General features: G+C 45.2%; 1 protein-coding gene across 5 annotated transcripts in view; it reads left to right on the forward strand.

The window, feature by feature from the left end:
- PRKAG3 (protein kinase AMP-activated non-catalytic subunit gamma 3) overlaps nt 1-17,531 on the forward strand; it is a 332,947-nt gene that overhangs the window by 210,583 nt on the left and 104,833 nt on the right. For all 5 annotated transcript variants that reach the window (XM_086954427.1, XM_086954429.1, XM_086954428.1 and 2 more), the window contains one exon: nt 11,444-11,502. In XM_086954427.1, coding sequence (XP_086810553.1) covers nt 11,444-11,502 — 59 coding nt within the window. The remainder of the gene's footprint in view (nt 1-11,443; nt 11,503-17,531) is intronic.

The following is a 17,531-nucleotide window of genomic DNA, read 5'->3' on the forward strand; positions in this document are numbered from 1 at the left end:
CACCGTGACATCCACCACCACATCCACCACCACCACATCCACCACATCCACCACCACCACATCCACCACCACCGCATCCACCACCACCGCATGCACCACCACCACCACACCCACCACCACTACATCCACCACCACATCCACTACAACCACCACCCCATCAACCACTACCACCACCACCGCATCCACCACCGCATCCACCATCACATCCACCATCACCACCACATCCACCATCACATCCACCACCACATCCACCACCACATCCACCACTGCATCCACCATCACCTCCACATCCACCATGAAATCCACCGCCACATCCACCACCGCCACATCCACCACCGCCACATCCACCACCGCCACCACCACATCCACCACCACATCCACCACCACCACCACATCCACCACCACCACCACATCCACCACCACCACCACATCCACCACCACATCCACCACCACATCCACCACCACATCCACCATTACATCCACCACCACCACCACATCCACCATCATCTCCACCATCACCTCCACATCCACCATCATCTCCACATCCACCATGGACATCCACCGCCACATCCACCACATCCTCCACCACCACATCCACCACATCCACCACCACCACATCCACCACATCCACCACCACCGCATCCACCACCACCGCATGCACCACCACCACCACATGCACCACCACCACCACACCCACCACCACTACATCCACCACCACATCCACTACAACCACCACCCCATCCACCACTACCACCACCACCGCATCCACCACCTCCACCGCATCCACCACCACATCCACCACCACATCCACCATCACCACCACATCCACCACCACATCCACCATCACATCCACCATCACATCCACCACCACATCCACCACCACATCCACCATCACCTCCACATCCACCATGAAATCCACCACCACATCCACCACCACCACATCCACCACCGCCACATCCACCACATCATCCACCACATCCACCACCACATCCACCACCACATCCACCACCTCATCCACCACCACATCCACCACCTCATCCACCACCACCTCATCCACCACCACCACATCCACCACCACCACATCCACCACCACCACATCCACCACCATCACTTCCACCACATCTACCACCACTTTCACCACACCCACAACCACAACCACCACATCCACCCCCACCACATCCACCACCACCACATCCACCACCTCCACCACATCCACCACCACCACCACATCCACCCCCACATCCACCACCATCACCACCACATCCACCATCACCACCACCATATCCCCCAGATCCACCACCACCACATCTATATGAGTGTGGCTCTGTGTGTGTGTAGGTGCAAATGCAATGTTCTTGGATTTTCGTCACAATAAAATACACTGAACATAATCTTCGCAAAAGTAATTTACAAACGTTTAAGCTATTGCCATTATAAATTACAAAAACTTTTATTTAAGTATTAATTATTTGCAAAATTAAAAGCCATTGTTTTTTGTAATATCAATACATCTAAGTCACGTAAATACAACACACATTGCATTACAAATGCTATAGGTGTCACATTTGCAAAAGTCAAAACTATTGACATTGTAACTGACAAAGCTATTAATTTTGCTACTTTCAAAACCAACACATAAATAAAAAAAGTGTCATTTACAATACTAATAGCTCAAACTTTCCTAATGCGAGACCTATTGCATTTCCAATGCTTGTTTTAGATTCGATCTACTGTTCCAAATACCCCGAGCGAGAGATTGGATCCCCTCAGAGTTGGGGCTGCTGAGGCGCGCGCAGACGGAGTCTGACATTCAGGGGCTTATTGACAAGGCCCTTGCGTCATTTTTAACATCGCAAAAGTGACACAAGGGGCTTGTAAATCTGCCCCTCAGTTTTTGTAATTTCTACTTCAGGGGTCGGCCCCTGCAGGAGAGTCGGGTCTGGAGTTGTCTGCTGGTTTCTCTGCTCAGGACCCTGCCAGTCACGGCACAGTGTGGACTCCAGTGTTGCCCAGTCGGTGCAGTCTGCTGGTGCCCTGACTGCTTCTGTGCCTCCACGGTGCATGCACGTGTAGGATACTGTGCACACTGGCACTGCACCTTGTGAACTGGCATGCACAGTCTGCACTTTCCTTCAGCGGTTGAACAGGACACACAAGAGTGCAGGTATTCACAGTCTCAGAGTACCTGAAGAAGTGCCGGGACTCTCACTTTCAAACGGAAGAAGTGCTGGGACTCACTTTCAAACGGAAGAAGTGCCGAGACTCCCACTTTCAAATGGAAAAAGTGCCAGGACTCTCACTTTCAAACGGAAGAAGTGCCAGGACTCTCATTTTCAAATAGAAGAAGTGCCGGGACTCTGTCCCCGGGGGTGCCTTTCCTTCGAACCCCCATATTTTGCCTATTCCTAGTTGCACAAACATCTTGTTCTCTAGTTGAAAAGAGGATCTTTGTAGATGGTGGTAGTATGGCTCGTAATGTTAGGGGCAGGGCTCCAGCCCCACAACCGTAGGTGGTTTCATAAATGTTGAGGTGCCCCCAATCAGGGCCATTTTTCCCCTACAAGGGGTTTCATTTCCTTGCCAGGAGCTGCTCCGGGGAAATCCAATGAGGTTGCCGGCCCGCCAGGCCAGGCCAGCATATCTGTTGTGACTTATTTCCTGAAGGCTGACCCTCAAAGTGGGAGTCCATCGTTGAAATAACATAGCGAATCAGGCCCGGCTCAAAGGAATTTTTATTTGGGTGGTCCAAGGGTGCATTTGGGTGGGCCACTGCGGGCTCGATTTGTCGCATATATATCTAGCCAGGCCTTCTTCAGGGCCCTCCTTTATCTCTTCTTAGTCTTACAAGGCCCAGTAAAACGCACTCTTTTCAAATTCTCTTTTTAATATTATCACTCTCAAAAAGTGTTTTCCATGTAATGCGCCTTAGATGGGAAGAGGAGGTTTCTGAGGTGAGAGTATCAGGCCAGTGACACTCCTTGGGCTCCCTCTGTGCGAGCCTTCAGGGAGAATCCCTCTTCATTACTACCTCCACCTAACCCTGGACTCTGCAGCGCACTCCCTTACAGGCTTGAATATCCACTACTCCTCTCCAGTGCACCTTATCTCACAGCTGACCTTGGGCCCCAGCCCCATATCAGGCACCATCGGGCTCCACTTTCATTATTCCCGGTAAAAACATTAATAAAATCACCTTCAAACTTAAAACATTGAATATAGCAGTAATATAATTAGCAGGTACTTTAAAGTATGTTTCACAGTAGCCCTTATGGCCCGGATGCTAAATAAATAAACAAAAACAGAAAGGCCATGACAAAAGTCTTTTTTGGGCCGCACCAATAATCTCTTTCTCCCCAAAAACCTTTACTACCATCTTCCAACAGTGTCCCTCATCCCTCCATGGCCCCCCTATTGACCTCTTCCTCGGATTCTCTCACTGCCACCCTCCACCAGTGCCCCTCATCTCTCTGTAGCCCATCCCACTACCTCCTTCTCAGATTCCCTCACTGACACCCCCCACCAGCACACCTCGTCTCTACATAGCCACTATCTCATATGCATTTCATTTGTTGTATAGCGCTACTCATATCAGTGTAGTGTGTCACAGAATTTTACACCACGCACACATTATACAGAGACAATAAATCATACAAGTATGTAAATCAGTCTTCAGGGAATGTCACGTAAGCCAATGAGGATTACAAGGTGTACGAATCAAGTCATCCATACTGGTGGGCGGGATATTTTAAGAGGGTTTGTTCTGGGGAAACACAACCTTAGGATTAAAGAGTATTCCATGGGGGTCAGCGTTACTGATAAAAATGTATATCTGCCCCAAAGTACTCATTTTAGCAACATTAGAATAATGAAAGACTGAGGAAGTTCTAACTATATCACGAAACAAAAAAAGCGAAGTTCTATCTATACCATTCATGTTTGTAGACAGCTCTTTGGTGACAGTTCATTGGCCACTGTCCTATGTTAGGATTGTAACTTCTGAAGTAACATAAGGATCTCTGTGACAAAGGCAGGAACCCACTCAGCTATCCACATAAAATATAGTTCATCTGCATTTAAAAACTACTAACAGACAAATGATTGCTCTCCAGAAGAATTATTAATCACCAGCGTTATCTGGGCATTTTGTATTGTCTTATTGCTGTCCTGCATCGGCCATGATAATGATAACAAGCAGTGGCATAGCCAATAGGTCTTTTTTTTGGGACCTTATAAGTATTTAGTTATTCAGCACAATATCCTTGGTGCAACAACACCAACTGTTTTGTGGCTAAACACTTATAAGGTCCCAAAAGCGAGACCTATTGGCTATGCCAATGCTTGTTTTTTTAAGCCTCATTCCTAAAACAACAGTTAGGCTTTTACGGTATCAACAGAGCAAAGGAAGGACACTCCTCACCCTCCTACCCGGAAGGCCTGCGACAACACAATAGTGGCCACTCAGCCCCCGCTCCGGGGGCGTCATCAGAGGGCACTTCTCACCTCCTCATCACCGGGGAATCGCCCAGGCCGCTGCAGCTGGGGCCGGGCTGCCAGGGTTACTGACCCCTGCCTATTCAGCCCCTCAGCTGGAGGCCGTGGGTCCAAATGAAGGCCCCCGCTCCGCTCACACAAACACAGAAAACAATGACGCCCTCGGGGCACAGAAAACAGAAGTGGATTTTTCAAGAAACAAACAAAAAAGCGTAATGAGTGTCTATAAAATTGTTTGTAGCAGCACCCCACTCGGGAATGTATCAGAATACACCGTACTGCTTCCCAACTTGGAATAATTGATGGGCACATGTACAATGGGACATAATGGTGCAGTTATATTTGTGTAATTTTTCATGGCATTTTTAAAGTTTTCTTTCAGAAGCTTTTACACCCCCCTCCCCCTCCTTTCCTTCAGAATGGTTGCCTCGGCCCACAATAGTACATGTCGTGTCATGGCGTTGACTTCACATGGCAGCATTGTACTCTCCCAGAAGTCTCTGCGCCTTGGTGCGCTCCGTCTGCTGGTAACCTGGCACCACCCGGGTCCATGGGTCTAGGTACCCTTTAAACATCGACCAAAATAAAGTTTTAATATGACACTTGCTAAGGCCTCGCAGGAGGAGATAAGTGTTTGTAGTGCCTGAAGGTACCAGAAGAAATCTTCGACGCGAAGGCGCGTGGAGTTTCTGCTTGAATTCGATTAATTCCCGGGGCTTTAAGTGGCCCGGCTCACTCCGTGTCACAGGCCCGGTAATATTTTAAAACACATTGAAATGGGCCTCTATTGGACCCTATTTTTACCTCCTTAAATTGACCGGTAAAACACTGACAATTTCTGGACACATATTGTAAAAAACGTTAAGATGATCCATGTCCGTGCATTAGTTCATGTTTACATTTAACTTTTTACCCAATTTTGCTCTCCATAAGCGTGTTGACTATTTCCAGGATGGTCAGTTTTTATATTTTTTTTGTATGTAACATATTATCTTGTGTGGTGCACATACTTTGAACTGACTCGCCTCGAGGTGGACTGAACTGGCCATCTGGTAAACCAGCTATTGTTAAAGTGGATGAAATATGGAGGTACATAACTTGGGGAGCTCAAGGTCTTAGACCCTGGAACAACCAACCACAACCTTAGAGCTGAACCTATTTTCATGAAGTTGAAGTAACTCTTGAAAACTGAACTCTTCCAACTTGACAATGGCACAAGCAGAGTGACCTGCGGTATGCGGGTCTATGGAAATAGGAAGTGTGGGTGTGGGTGTTGGCAGTACCACAGCACACAATGGAGGACCTGCTGCCCCCCCCTCTTCAGCATATTGACTGCCGGGGGCCACCAGGAGTAACGAGCAGCAGGGGGGCACTGAGCCAGACATTTTTAAGGCCCAAGACGAGGGGATCGGCGGAGCCGCCATTTTCTGCCAACCAGCACAGCCCATACAGGACACGGCTGACACCACGTGAAAGTACGAGGTACAGGGACAAAGGGCAAGTACGGGCTGGTACAAGCGGAGCGGACTGCTGCAGGCAGATGTAAGAATATAACAAGCAACAAACAAGTTCGCCTCTGTGCGGCGGGGGAGGAGGGTGGCGGGTGGGATTCACTCGCGGGAGCGATAATTGCTGCCAGATGGTGGCGCAAGCTACAGTGAGTGAATCTCCTACGTGCGCGCGTTGCCATTGAAGGCAATGGAACGCGTGCACGTGCTTGGCTGAAAAGCCAAAGCGACGGGAAAAGGTATTTTTACTTTGCAACGCATGCGCGTTGCGAAGGCCGAGACCTAAAAACTGTTTAAATGAAGCACACACGAAGTATGTGTCCTGCTGGGCCTGTGCAGATTTCAAAAAGAAAAAAAAATAGTAACACATTCTCTTACCTACTAAATTAGTCAATTTGTGTGTCACAGCCTGATGAGGTAAGCCACTGCAGGGGTCAGGAAAGGTGACTAGGAATAAACAAACTTCTTTTCTCCTGTGCTGCATAGAAAAAGAAATATAAATGCAGCAGGACAGTAGGCAAAAGTTACCAAAGGTTACCATTGTCAAAGAAAGGATTTGTCGCCTTTCACTATGCAGAGATGAAGGGGTGAAAAAATAAACAAAGCCTTGTTAACATTTAAATGGTCTTTAAAGACCTGTGAAGTACTTGGGTGCGGCTGCGATAATCTCTAAATTTGTCTCTGTGTGTGTGCGCCCGGGAAGCTGTCTCGGCTCGGGCTAACACACACGACTTGTGCATTGCCCGCCTGCCTTCAAGCCCTCACTGCGAGGACCAAGGCTAATGTTTGGGTGGGCCTGGCCCAACCGGCCCACCCGCTGGAACCGGGCCTGTAGCGAATGCCCCCTCTCCCTCCTTCCCTCGCCAATGTGCTAGGAGCTTCCTCTTAGTACGTGGGGGTCACAAGAACTTTTCCTGTGCGGAACAACCACAGATATAGAAGGATGCCATGCCAGTGTGAGTGGTGCCCCCCCCCCTCACACATGCGTCAGTTGCACCACTAATGTTCTGTCAATGGTGGAGCTGGTGGCTGTCCACCATCACCCTCCCTCGAACTAAGAAGGGCACCGAGAGGGAATCCCCCAATCACACAAGGCTACTGTCTGGTCTTCCTCAGACCTTCCAACCGAAGTTTGATTGGCTTAGGAACGGATGCACAATCCCATTACAAACTCTCGATACATTGTCAAGAACAGTCGCACACAGCGGACCGCGACTCTCCAGAGTAGGGACCTTTCTTCCTTTTCCAGGGCTTTGCTTTTACCTTAAGATTCTTTATCCTAAATCCTTTTCCTTCCTCCCACTTTCATTGGTTCAATGCTGAACACAAGGACACGGCTCGTGCATTGAGGTTCTGCGTACCCTGGACATCAGACAGATTAGGTTGGCAACTTCAGGGATTGTTTAGGTGACAATGGCTAAGGCCTCTTGTCCAGCAATCAAAATGTAAGAGATCTGGTGCAGAAGGGATCTTGTGCTAAATATGCCCCGGGCGGTAAATGTTGCAATTACATTAAATAATAAATGACCTCTAATTTTACCAAAATGTCTGGGATAAGCATAAGTGCACACTGTGTCAGCCAATAGGATGACTGGGTTAACCCCTCAGCCCACCCTAGCCCATCGCCAACCTCCTATTTGCTGATGATTGCCTCAGAGAGGGAGTAAACACAGCTCCTGGAGGTATAGGTTGGGGTAATTACCAAGCCTACCACATATTATCCCGGGGTGAAATGAAACATAACACACAGAATTGGTGTTGAACACAAAGTGTTCATGTGTTTTGTCCTTTCTGGGCCTTTCCCTGATAACATCGATTGATTTGACCTGTCGGAATCTATCAGGGGACAGTTGCAATGGGGGATAATTATCTGACAACTCTTAGGGCCGGATGTACGACCATTTCATTTTGCGAGTCTCTCATTGCGACCTTTTGTGACTTGCAATGAGAGACGTGCAAAATAAAATGCACTAATGTGTCTCAGACACCTTAATGATGCCCAATAGGGTCGCAACTGACCTGCCTCATCAATATTCATGAGGCAGGTCGTAACTTGTGACCCATTGGGATGGGCAATTACAAAGGGAAGGTAGTCTGCTAGGGACAGCAGACCACCATGCTGGATTTGCTTTTAAACAAAGCAACTTTTGTTTTTAAATGCCGGCCATTTTCAATAAAAGGAAAACAGGATGTGTTTCAAAAAGACAAATTAAACTGGGCCAGATGTTAGTCTCCTGAGTGATTTGCACCAGGTGTTGGTCTCTGAGTGATGTGGGCAAGGTGTTGGTCTCTGAATGAAGTGGGCCAGGTGTTGGTCTCTGAGTGAAGTGGGCCAGGTGTTGGTCTCCGAGTGAAGTGTGACAGGTGTTGGTCTCTGAGTGAATTGCACCAGGTGTTGGGGTCCTGATTGAATTGCACCAGGTGTTGGTCTCTGAGTGATGTGGGCCAGGTATTGGTCTTTGAGTGAAGTGGGCCAGGTGTTGGTCTCTGAGTGAAGTGGGACAGGTGTTGTCTCTGAGTGATGTGGGGCAGGTGTTGGTCTCTGAGTGAAGTACACCAGGTGTTGGTCTCTGAGTGAAGTGGGCGAGGTGTTGCTCTCTGAGTGAAGTAGGCACGGTGTTGGTCTCCGAGTGATGTGGGGCAGGTGTTGGTCTCTGAGTGAAGTACACCAGGTGTTGGTCTCTGAGTGAAGTGGGCCAGGAGTTGGTGTCCTGAGTGAATTGTACCAGGTGTTCGTCTCTTGAGTGAAGTGGGCCAGGAGTTGGTGTCCTGACTGAATTGCACCAGGGGTTTGTCTCTGAGTGATGTGGGACAGGTGTTGGTCTCTGAGTGAAGTACACCAGGTGTTGGTCTCTGAGTGATGTGGGCCCGTTGTTAGTCTCTGAGTGAAGTGGGCCAGGTTTTGGTCTCTGAGTGAAGTGGGTCAGGTGTTGCTCTCTGAGTGAAGTAGGCACGGTGTTGGTCTCCGAGTGATGTGGGGCAGGTGTTGGTCTCTGAGTGAAGTACACCAGGTGTTGGTCTCTGAGTGAAGTGGGCCAGGAGTTGGTGTCCTGAGTGAATTGCACCAGGTGTTCATCTCTTGAGTGAAGTGGGCCAGGAGTTGGTGTCCTGACTGAATTGCACCAGGGGTTTGTCTCTGAGTGATGTGGGACAGGTGTTGATCTCTGAGTGAAGTGGGCCAGGAGTTGGTGTCCTGAGTGAATTGCACCAGGTGTTCATCTCTTGAGTGAAGTGGGCCAGGAGTTGGTGTCCTGACTGAATTGCACCAGGGGTTTGTCTCTGAGTGATGTGGGCCAGTTGTTAGTCTCTGAGTGAAGTGGGCCAGGTTTTGGTCTCTGAGTGAAATGGGCCAGGTGTTGCTCGCTGAGTGAAGTAGGCACAGTGTTGGTCTCCGAGTGATGTGGGGCAGGTGTTGGTCTCTCTGAGTGAAGTACACCAGGTGTTGGTCTCTGAGTGAAGTGGGACAGGAGTTGGTGTCCTGAGTGAATTGCACCAGGTGTTCATCTCTTGAGTGAAGTGGCCAGGAGTTGGTGTCCTGACTGAATTGCACCAGGGGGTTGTCTCTGAGTGATGTGGGACAGGTGTTGGTCTCTGAGTGAAGTACACCAGGTGTTGGTCTCTGAGTGGTGTGGGCCCGTTGTTAGTATCTGAGTGAAGTGGGCCAGGTTTTGGTCTCTGAGTGAAGTGCACCAGGTATTGGTCTCTGAGTAAAGTGGGCCAGGTGTTGGTCTCATGAATTGCTCCAGGTGTTTGTCTACTGAGTGAAGTGGGCCAGGTGTGGGTCTCATGATTGAAGGGGGCCAGGTGTTTGTCTCATGAGTGAAGTGGGGCAGGTGTTGGTTTGTGAGTGAAGTGCACCAGGTATTTTGGTCTCCTGAGTGAAGTGGGCCAAGTGTTGGTCTCATGAATTGCTCCAGGTGTTTGTCTACTGAGTGAAGTGGGCCAGGTGTGGGTCTCATGAGTGAAGGGGGCCAGATGTTTGTCTCATGAGTGAAGTGGGCCAGGTGTTGGTCTCTGTGTGAAGTACACCAGGTGTTGGTCTCCTGAGTGAAGGTGGCCAGGTGTTTGTCTCATGAGGGAAGTGGGACAGGTGTTGGTCTCTGAGTGAAGTACACCAGGTGCTGGTCTCCTGAGTGAAGTGGGCCAGGTATTGCTCTCTGAGTGAAGTGGCCCAGGTGTTACTCTCATGAGTGAAGTTGGCCAGATGTTTGTTTCATGAGTGAAGTGGGGCAGGTGATGGTCCCCTGAGGGAAGTAGGCCAGGTGTTGGTCTCATGAATTGCACCAGGTGTTTGTCTACTGAGTGAAGTGGGCCAGGTGTGGGTCTAATGAGTGAAGAGGTCCAGGTGTTTGTCTCATGAGTGAAGTGGGGCAGGTGATGGTCTCTGAGTGAAGTGGGCCAGGTGTTACTCTCATGAAGTGGGGTAGGTGGACTCGGGCTGAGAACAGGCTCTGCTGACCTGCAGCCTTGTTACGCCCACATCATAGGGGCCGTGATTTCAGCTCATTGAGCTGCATCCTCTGTAGTGAACGCCACTGGTTGAATAATTTCTTCCGAAGCTGAGAAAAGCCTGCTTTGCCTCTCTCTCGCGAAGGATTTCCTGTCTTAAACGATCTACACTCTGAAGGATTGGACTTCCTGTTCTGTTGTGTTTCTGCAGCTAATGTGCCTTGCTTCTGTACTGTACATCCTGTGTTAAAATTAAATACGCCTTTGCTCTGCATTGCCATGATTATTGTGCCATTGGAGCAGCCTAGGGAGCACGTAGCCCAGGAGACGAGTTACCCTGTCTGAGGAGGGTCCTAAAGCCCGCCATGTTTCTATTTTACTCATCTGCCATAGGTGGCGGTCACTTCTCCCCCATGGTAGGGCTCAGCTCATCATATGGCGAACTCAGTCATTTCTCTTGTCATTTTTTTATTAAAAACACAGATGGAAATGCAAAAATACCCTGAAAAAGGAAAAGATATCACTGTGCAAAAGTAACACAGAATGAAAACTGCACTAGATCCTTTCGCGTCATAGGGTCTGATTTAGATCTCGGCGGATGGGTTACTCCATCATATTCCATCTGGTAAATTATATAAATCCTATAGGATATAATGGCATTTATATTGTGGCAGACACGATATCTGTGAGCACTGCGACGGCGTGACGCATCCACCAACATTTAAATCAGGCCCCAAGTCTGCTCCCTTGACAGTGTACGCCTGTCTTTTCATGTTTATCTATCTGCATTCACCGTCTCACCACTCTCCTTCCATACATTAAGGTGCTGGAGGGATGAATGGATAAATAACATCTAGGTGTAAATAAGGAGCCCCTTTCTGTACTGCAGACCTGTAGTCAACACCCAGACGGCTGTTTCTTCTTGGTCGTGTCTTTTTCTGTCGTCGGGCTCTGTCTGTCCCTGTTGTTCACTTTTCCTGCTTTTCTTCCCCTAGGGATGTTAACGATTACAGACTTCATCAACATCCTGCACCGGTACTACAAGTCTCCACTGGTGAGTCTGCCAACTGCTCTCCACAACTTGAGTCGGTTACGGTTGCGTATGCAAGCAGATGGGTTGTGTGTGTGATGGCTGCAAGTCTGAGCAGAGGGTTATAGTTTCTCACAAAACACTCAAAATAGATGAGTGCACCCTTTCCACAGTAGATAAAGGATCTATTTACAAAGATCTTTTTGTCAGTAGGTGTGACTTACTCCTGCCTTACTTCTGAATTTCCTGGAGTAAGTCACATTTACTCAAGGAGTAAAGCTGTTCAGAACTGGACTTTAGTATGCAACGATGCGTACATCGCTCCCATTAAACAAATATATTTGGTAATGCCTCTGTGAAGACAGACTGGAGAGGGGCGTATCCATGTTTGGAACCACTTGGAACATGCAACAGCTTAACATAGTAAATTCCTTTTATTGGATTTGATCTCACTGGTGTCAAATCACAGATTCAGAAGTGCCAACAGCAGCCCAGGAAATGGTTAGGGTGGGCCTTGTGATATATTCTGCTGTGGCCCCTCTCAGCCGATGTTTTCTTCTCTGGAGTTCCACCGAGCTCACTCATGCATATGCCTACCACTGATTACCCCAAGCATACCTCGGGCTCGACACTCACTTGGTCAAGTGCACCTCTTTATGAATTCCAAACCATATCTTATAGTTTTACACCACTGAAGTGCATTAAGGACTTGACATGGCAGAAGAGTCAAATGCAAGGGCTACTCTATATACTCTAAATAGATGACAAATGTACTTCCTTTCCACCCTTTGGCCTCAACCAATCTGCCCATATGTATCCCCTTCCTTCCTTGACTCGTCTGAATCTCTCCTCATTTGTTCTCCGAAACCTTCTATTTTTCCCCAACTCACGTCATTATTTCTGTCTTCCTCAATTTTCTCTTCTCTCTCCCTTCACAATTTTTTAAGTTTGAAAAGTATTTTATTAAGTAACAGATTGAGAATTAGATTCTCACCAAACACAGCAGTATCTATTGATAAAGAGATTATCATAACATATAAGAAGAGTGAAGCTATGCGATGCAATTAGAAGGACATTCTCTTTTCACAAAAAAATGATAAAATACATGAAACCTTATCAATCACGATAAGCAGGAAAAGAAATTAGGAAAAGAAATTTGAGCAGTAAAGCACTACAGTTAAAACATAATAATAAATGATATATAAATAGGGTTCATAAAATGAAACAAATTCATGGTGTGTTAAAGGTCATCATTTACAAAGAACAGTCAAAAAAACATGTTTTATAAAACAAAATAGAACTGTATAATGCAAACATTTAAGGAGGTTTGAGTACTATTTCTTGTTTGAGAGAGTTAGCGGACCAATTTCTCAAGATATTATTGAGATATGAAGTTACCAGGCTCCTAAATAAATCTCTTTAAATAGCATGTGAAACTGGCTATGTATAAGCTCTTCCAAGTCTATGATTGCAACAAACACTGTACCACCAACTTTGAAGGAAACTATAGAATTATTTTTATAATGTTTTGTGGCGCGCTGATAAACAATTTATATTAAAAGATCTACCAAACAAGTATCAGTGGAGAAGGAATTGCAAACACCTGTAAGTATAGCAAAATGTATATTTTTAATGTCATTGAGAATATTTGCATCAGAAATAAAGCTTAGTTTATTCCAAAATTGTCTCCAAATCTTTAAAACCATTGGGCAGGTGAAAGTGTATGTTTAAGATCAATTTTGTGTTGTAAGACAAACAAGAGGTATTTGATATGCTATTGATTTTGTGAAACGTGTGTGGCTTTAACAACAATCTATTGTTTATAAAAAATCACTTTGAATTCCACTAGCTATGTGTGAATTTATGAAGATTTAACAACATTTTATTCCAAAGGTTAATAGACCAAAAAGAATTACATTATTTTCCCCAAGCTAATTCAACCTTAGATTTCAGTTCCAACTTCCTTGTTATCTCTAAGAACTTATAGACGGGATTCCTGGATTGTGATGTCAGTATTTGCAAGCTGTCATCATAACATGTATGTTAAAGATTCCTATCATGTAATATTGTGTGGATATTTGATATAGCATTAGATAATATTTCATATTTTCCTTTCAATGGAGTTTGGCATATCAAACTTTTTGTAAAAGAAAGTACTGAAAAATAATAATATTGGTAGACCAATATCAAAACGTAATTTCTCCATGAAGTCCAGCATAAAGTTATATTTTTTAATCTAAATATTTATTATACTAAAGAGTAGAATTTAGAAAGCCTTCCCTTCTCTTAGTGTCTATCCAAAGAAATAGGTGAAAAATTCTACCAACATTCTTAAAAAAAGGGATGTTAAAGAAGTTTTTGTGAAAAATGTAAAAATCCTTAGCAAGGAAATGGAGTAATAAGAGCTTTTACTCAAATAGGATAAAAGGGGATGCTTTATCTGACAGCCAATGCAAGGATGTTTAACCATAGAAGCATTTTGAAAAGACTGAAAATCTGGAAAATTTACACCACCCTCTGATTGATTTAATTCTAGCCTACAAATTAAAATCTTAGATTACACAGAAAGGTGATTAATAATGAATAAAGTGCTTTAAAGAAGGAGGATGACATATTGGCTGGTAACAATGACAGCATGAATAGAATTAGTGAAATCCACATCATTTTAATTGAGTCTAACCGCCAGGGCGAAAATAAGGTATTCCATCAAGAAATTAGATCTGCAATCCTCTAGATCCATTCTGCTGAATTTAAATTAACCGTATTCGGAATAAAGCAAAAACCCATAAACTCAACTTTAAAAAAAATTAGGATTCCATGAGAAAGGTGTACAATCAAACATGGCTTATACAATATTTGTTTAATGGAAGAATTTTAATTTGTCCTTTGAATTTATAACCTTAGATCTTGGAGAAAGACTACACTTCTTTAAAAAAAACTGGAGCTGATATATACAAAAGAATGTCATTGACATATGTTGACATTTCAAGATGTAGCTCGTTATTTAATGATGTTTACAAATGGCAGCTTTACCAATGACATTTAAATACACTTTAGCATTGTCAGACAATTGTCTCTCTGTTATAAAAAAAATAATTTGTTCTCAACCAAGTAGCCTAAGTAGAATATATTCAAATTGGAAGCAATAATTTTGACAAAAGTTAAATAATCCACATATACCAGTGAGACTGGTCTATATTTGTTCCAAAATGTATAAATGTATGATCTATACCTTCTTTTGGGATCAAACAAATTAGGGAATCTTGAAAGACTCTTCGAAAAAATCCACTATTTAAAATGTTTTCACACTGACTCTGCTTCACCTAGCACAATCTGGGTTCCGGCAGTCACATAGCACAGAAACAGTACTGATCGAGGTGGCAGAGGCCATACGGGACTGTTTGGACGCAGGCAGTAGGGTGGCACTTATTTTGCTGGACCTCTCAGCCGCGTTTGACGGTCCCTCATTCTCTGCTCTTATCACGCTTGGCCAGTATAGGGCTATCGGATGCGGTGTGGGGATGGCTCCGCTCTTTTTTGAGGGGGCGGTCAGAGCAGGTATGGATTCCACCGTGCTCCTCCGCTTCGCAGTCAGTCATAACTGGTGTCCCGCAGGGCTCTTCCCTTAGTCCCCTTTTGTTTAATATCTGCATGACTCCCCTGCTATATCTAGCAGAGGAGATGGGGGCTAAGGTTCTGCCCTATGCGGACGACACCCAGCTGCTTTACACCTGGGCAAAGAGGGAAGATTCTGTGCTCCGGGCCCAACTTTGCCTGTCATCTATTTTTAAATGGATGGCAGAGGCACAGCTCAAATGTAATGAGGGGAAATCAGAGATATTACTCTCCGGTACATTTCCTCTAAATTTTAGAGAACAGCTTTGGCCTCCTGAATTCCCATGTCCCACCTCTACTGGGCAGCCAGCAAAAAATCTTGGGGTCTGATTCGACGAATATCTCTCCTTCGCGGACCATATCAAGGAGCTGGCCGGCGGCTGCTTTGCCTTATTGAAATCTTTCAGATGTTTTTTTCCCCTTGTTCCTCCGGCGGCAAGGCAAACAATTACTTGCGCATTGATCCTGTCGCGGCTGGATTACGCAAATGCCCTCTTTGCCGGTATTCCTGGTTACCGGCTAAGGAGGTTGCAGGTGGTACAGAATACCGCAGCCAGACTTTTATCGGGCCTGTCATCCAGGGATAGTGTCCATCTCTAGCTGCGATTGTATCATTGGCTACCCATTGGCTGCCCCTAGCTGCCAGGGTGATATTCAAGACATTGGTCATGGCGCACCGTGCGCTTCACGGGCATGGCCCTATCTAACTTCAGAAGCGCGTTTCTTTTTATACTCCTATGCGCTCTCTGTGCTCCTCGTCTTTATTTTTGGCCCAGGTCCTGCATTTTAAGCCTCAGAGGATAGGGGGCTGTTCCTTTTTAGTTAAAGCGGCAGTTTCTTGGAATGCCCTACCTCTGGGTCTGAGCTCCATCCAGGACCATAGGGTATTTAAGAAAAAATTGAAGACGCATCTGTTCATGTGAAGCTTTCTGCCTTCCCCTATGGTTCCGCGCCAGGACACTCATGAGTAGCTGAGCGCGCAATAAATTCATTTAACATAACATAACAACATAACAACTTGATAAACAATTTGGGTAAAAGAAGCATGAAGGAATGGGCATAAATTCAACGGGTACTAATTTGGAACTAGGGATTTATTACTTTTTAAAGAACCCACAGCTTTAACAATCTCTCTGAGGAAATATCTTCTTCAAGTGAGACGCAATCAGTATTTGACGGGAAATACTCTCTAATTGAGATTAGAAATAATCTTCTACGTGTTGCTTTTGAAGAGTAAATTCTAGAGTGCATACATTTTGTAAAATTGGACAAAAGTATCTAAAATGTCAGAATATTCAAAAGAATGAGTATTTCAATTACAATATGTGGATTCTATCTTTAACTCCTTCTTTATTTTCAAATAATTAGGTAATAATGTAACCGATTTATTCAGTCTACCATAATATTTAGTAGTGAGCGTTAATAAATAAGAAGAATAAGCAGGAATAATCTCCAAGGTGTGTTTGTTCAATTAAAATTTTGTATCATTTATATTTTTAACGCATCCTGTGGGTTAGGGATGTATGACGTTACCACTCATACTATTACCACGCATACCATTACAACGCGGTATTTACAACGCATACCGTTACAACGCATAGCGCTTTGAGGTGCTGGATAGTGGTAAGTATAATTTTATATTCCAACTCCAGTCCCCGTGGATACTAGGGAAGGTGTTGGATATAAAATTAAACGTATTCCCTATCCTAGAGCGCCCCCCAGCGCAATGCGTTGTAATGGTATGCGTGGTAATGCCTGCGTTGTAAGTGTAGTGCATGGTAAAAAATGCGTGGTAAACGTTGTATACCTTATAAAATATCTTGCTAAGGCCCTGAAAGCCTCCCATACCACGGGAAAATGATTGTAAGTTGTAGTTAAAGAAACAATTACTTCTATACAAATCTCAAAGGTATATAAAAAAAATTGTGTAGCTCTAACAAGCAGTTTTAAATCTCTGTCTACCACCGCGTTTTGAAATTAATTCAAGGTCTATGATAATGATAACAGGGAATGGTTTACTATTAGAATAACTCCAATTTCAGAATATACTAATGATTGAACTATCTTCTGATTCTGAAAAATGTATAGATTCAGAATTGTGCACCAGGAAAAGTAAGTTGTATTCTCTTTTAGAACATTGCAATGTTGAGCGTTCTACTGAAGACAATGGAGTAGCTCCAGGCTTCTAATGGCTGGTAAAAGCCCATAGCTTCCACATTCTAATGTTTATTTTTCACAGCAACTGCTACGAACAAAGGCCTCACAGAGTCCGATGGGATATCTAACCCTTGGGCTCAGTGAGGCCTTTGTTTTACTAATTCGAACATTCTGTCCTTGGGCGGAATGCTCTAATTGCCGTATAGACCACCGTAGCTGGGCTATACCCTCCATGTTAAAGAACCTCGCCTTCAGTTTTGGCCTTTAACGCTATAGTGGGC

The sequence above is a fragment of the Lissotriton vulgaris genome, chromosome 2_1 (assembly GCF_964263255.1).
Source record: "Lissotriton vulgaris chromosome 2_1, aLisVul1.2, whole genome shotgun sequence".
NCBI lineage: Eukaryota > Metazoa > Chordata > Amphibia > Caudata > Salamandridae > Lissotriton > Lissotriton vulgaris.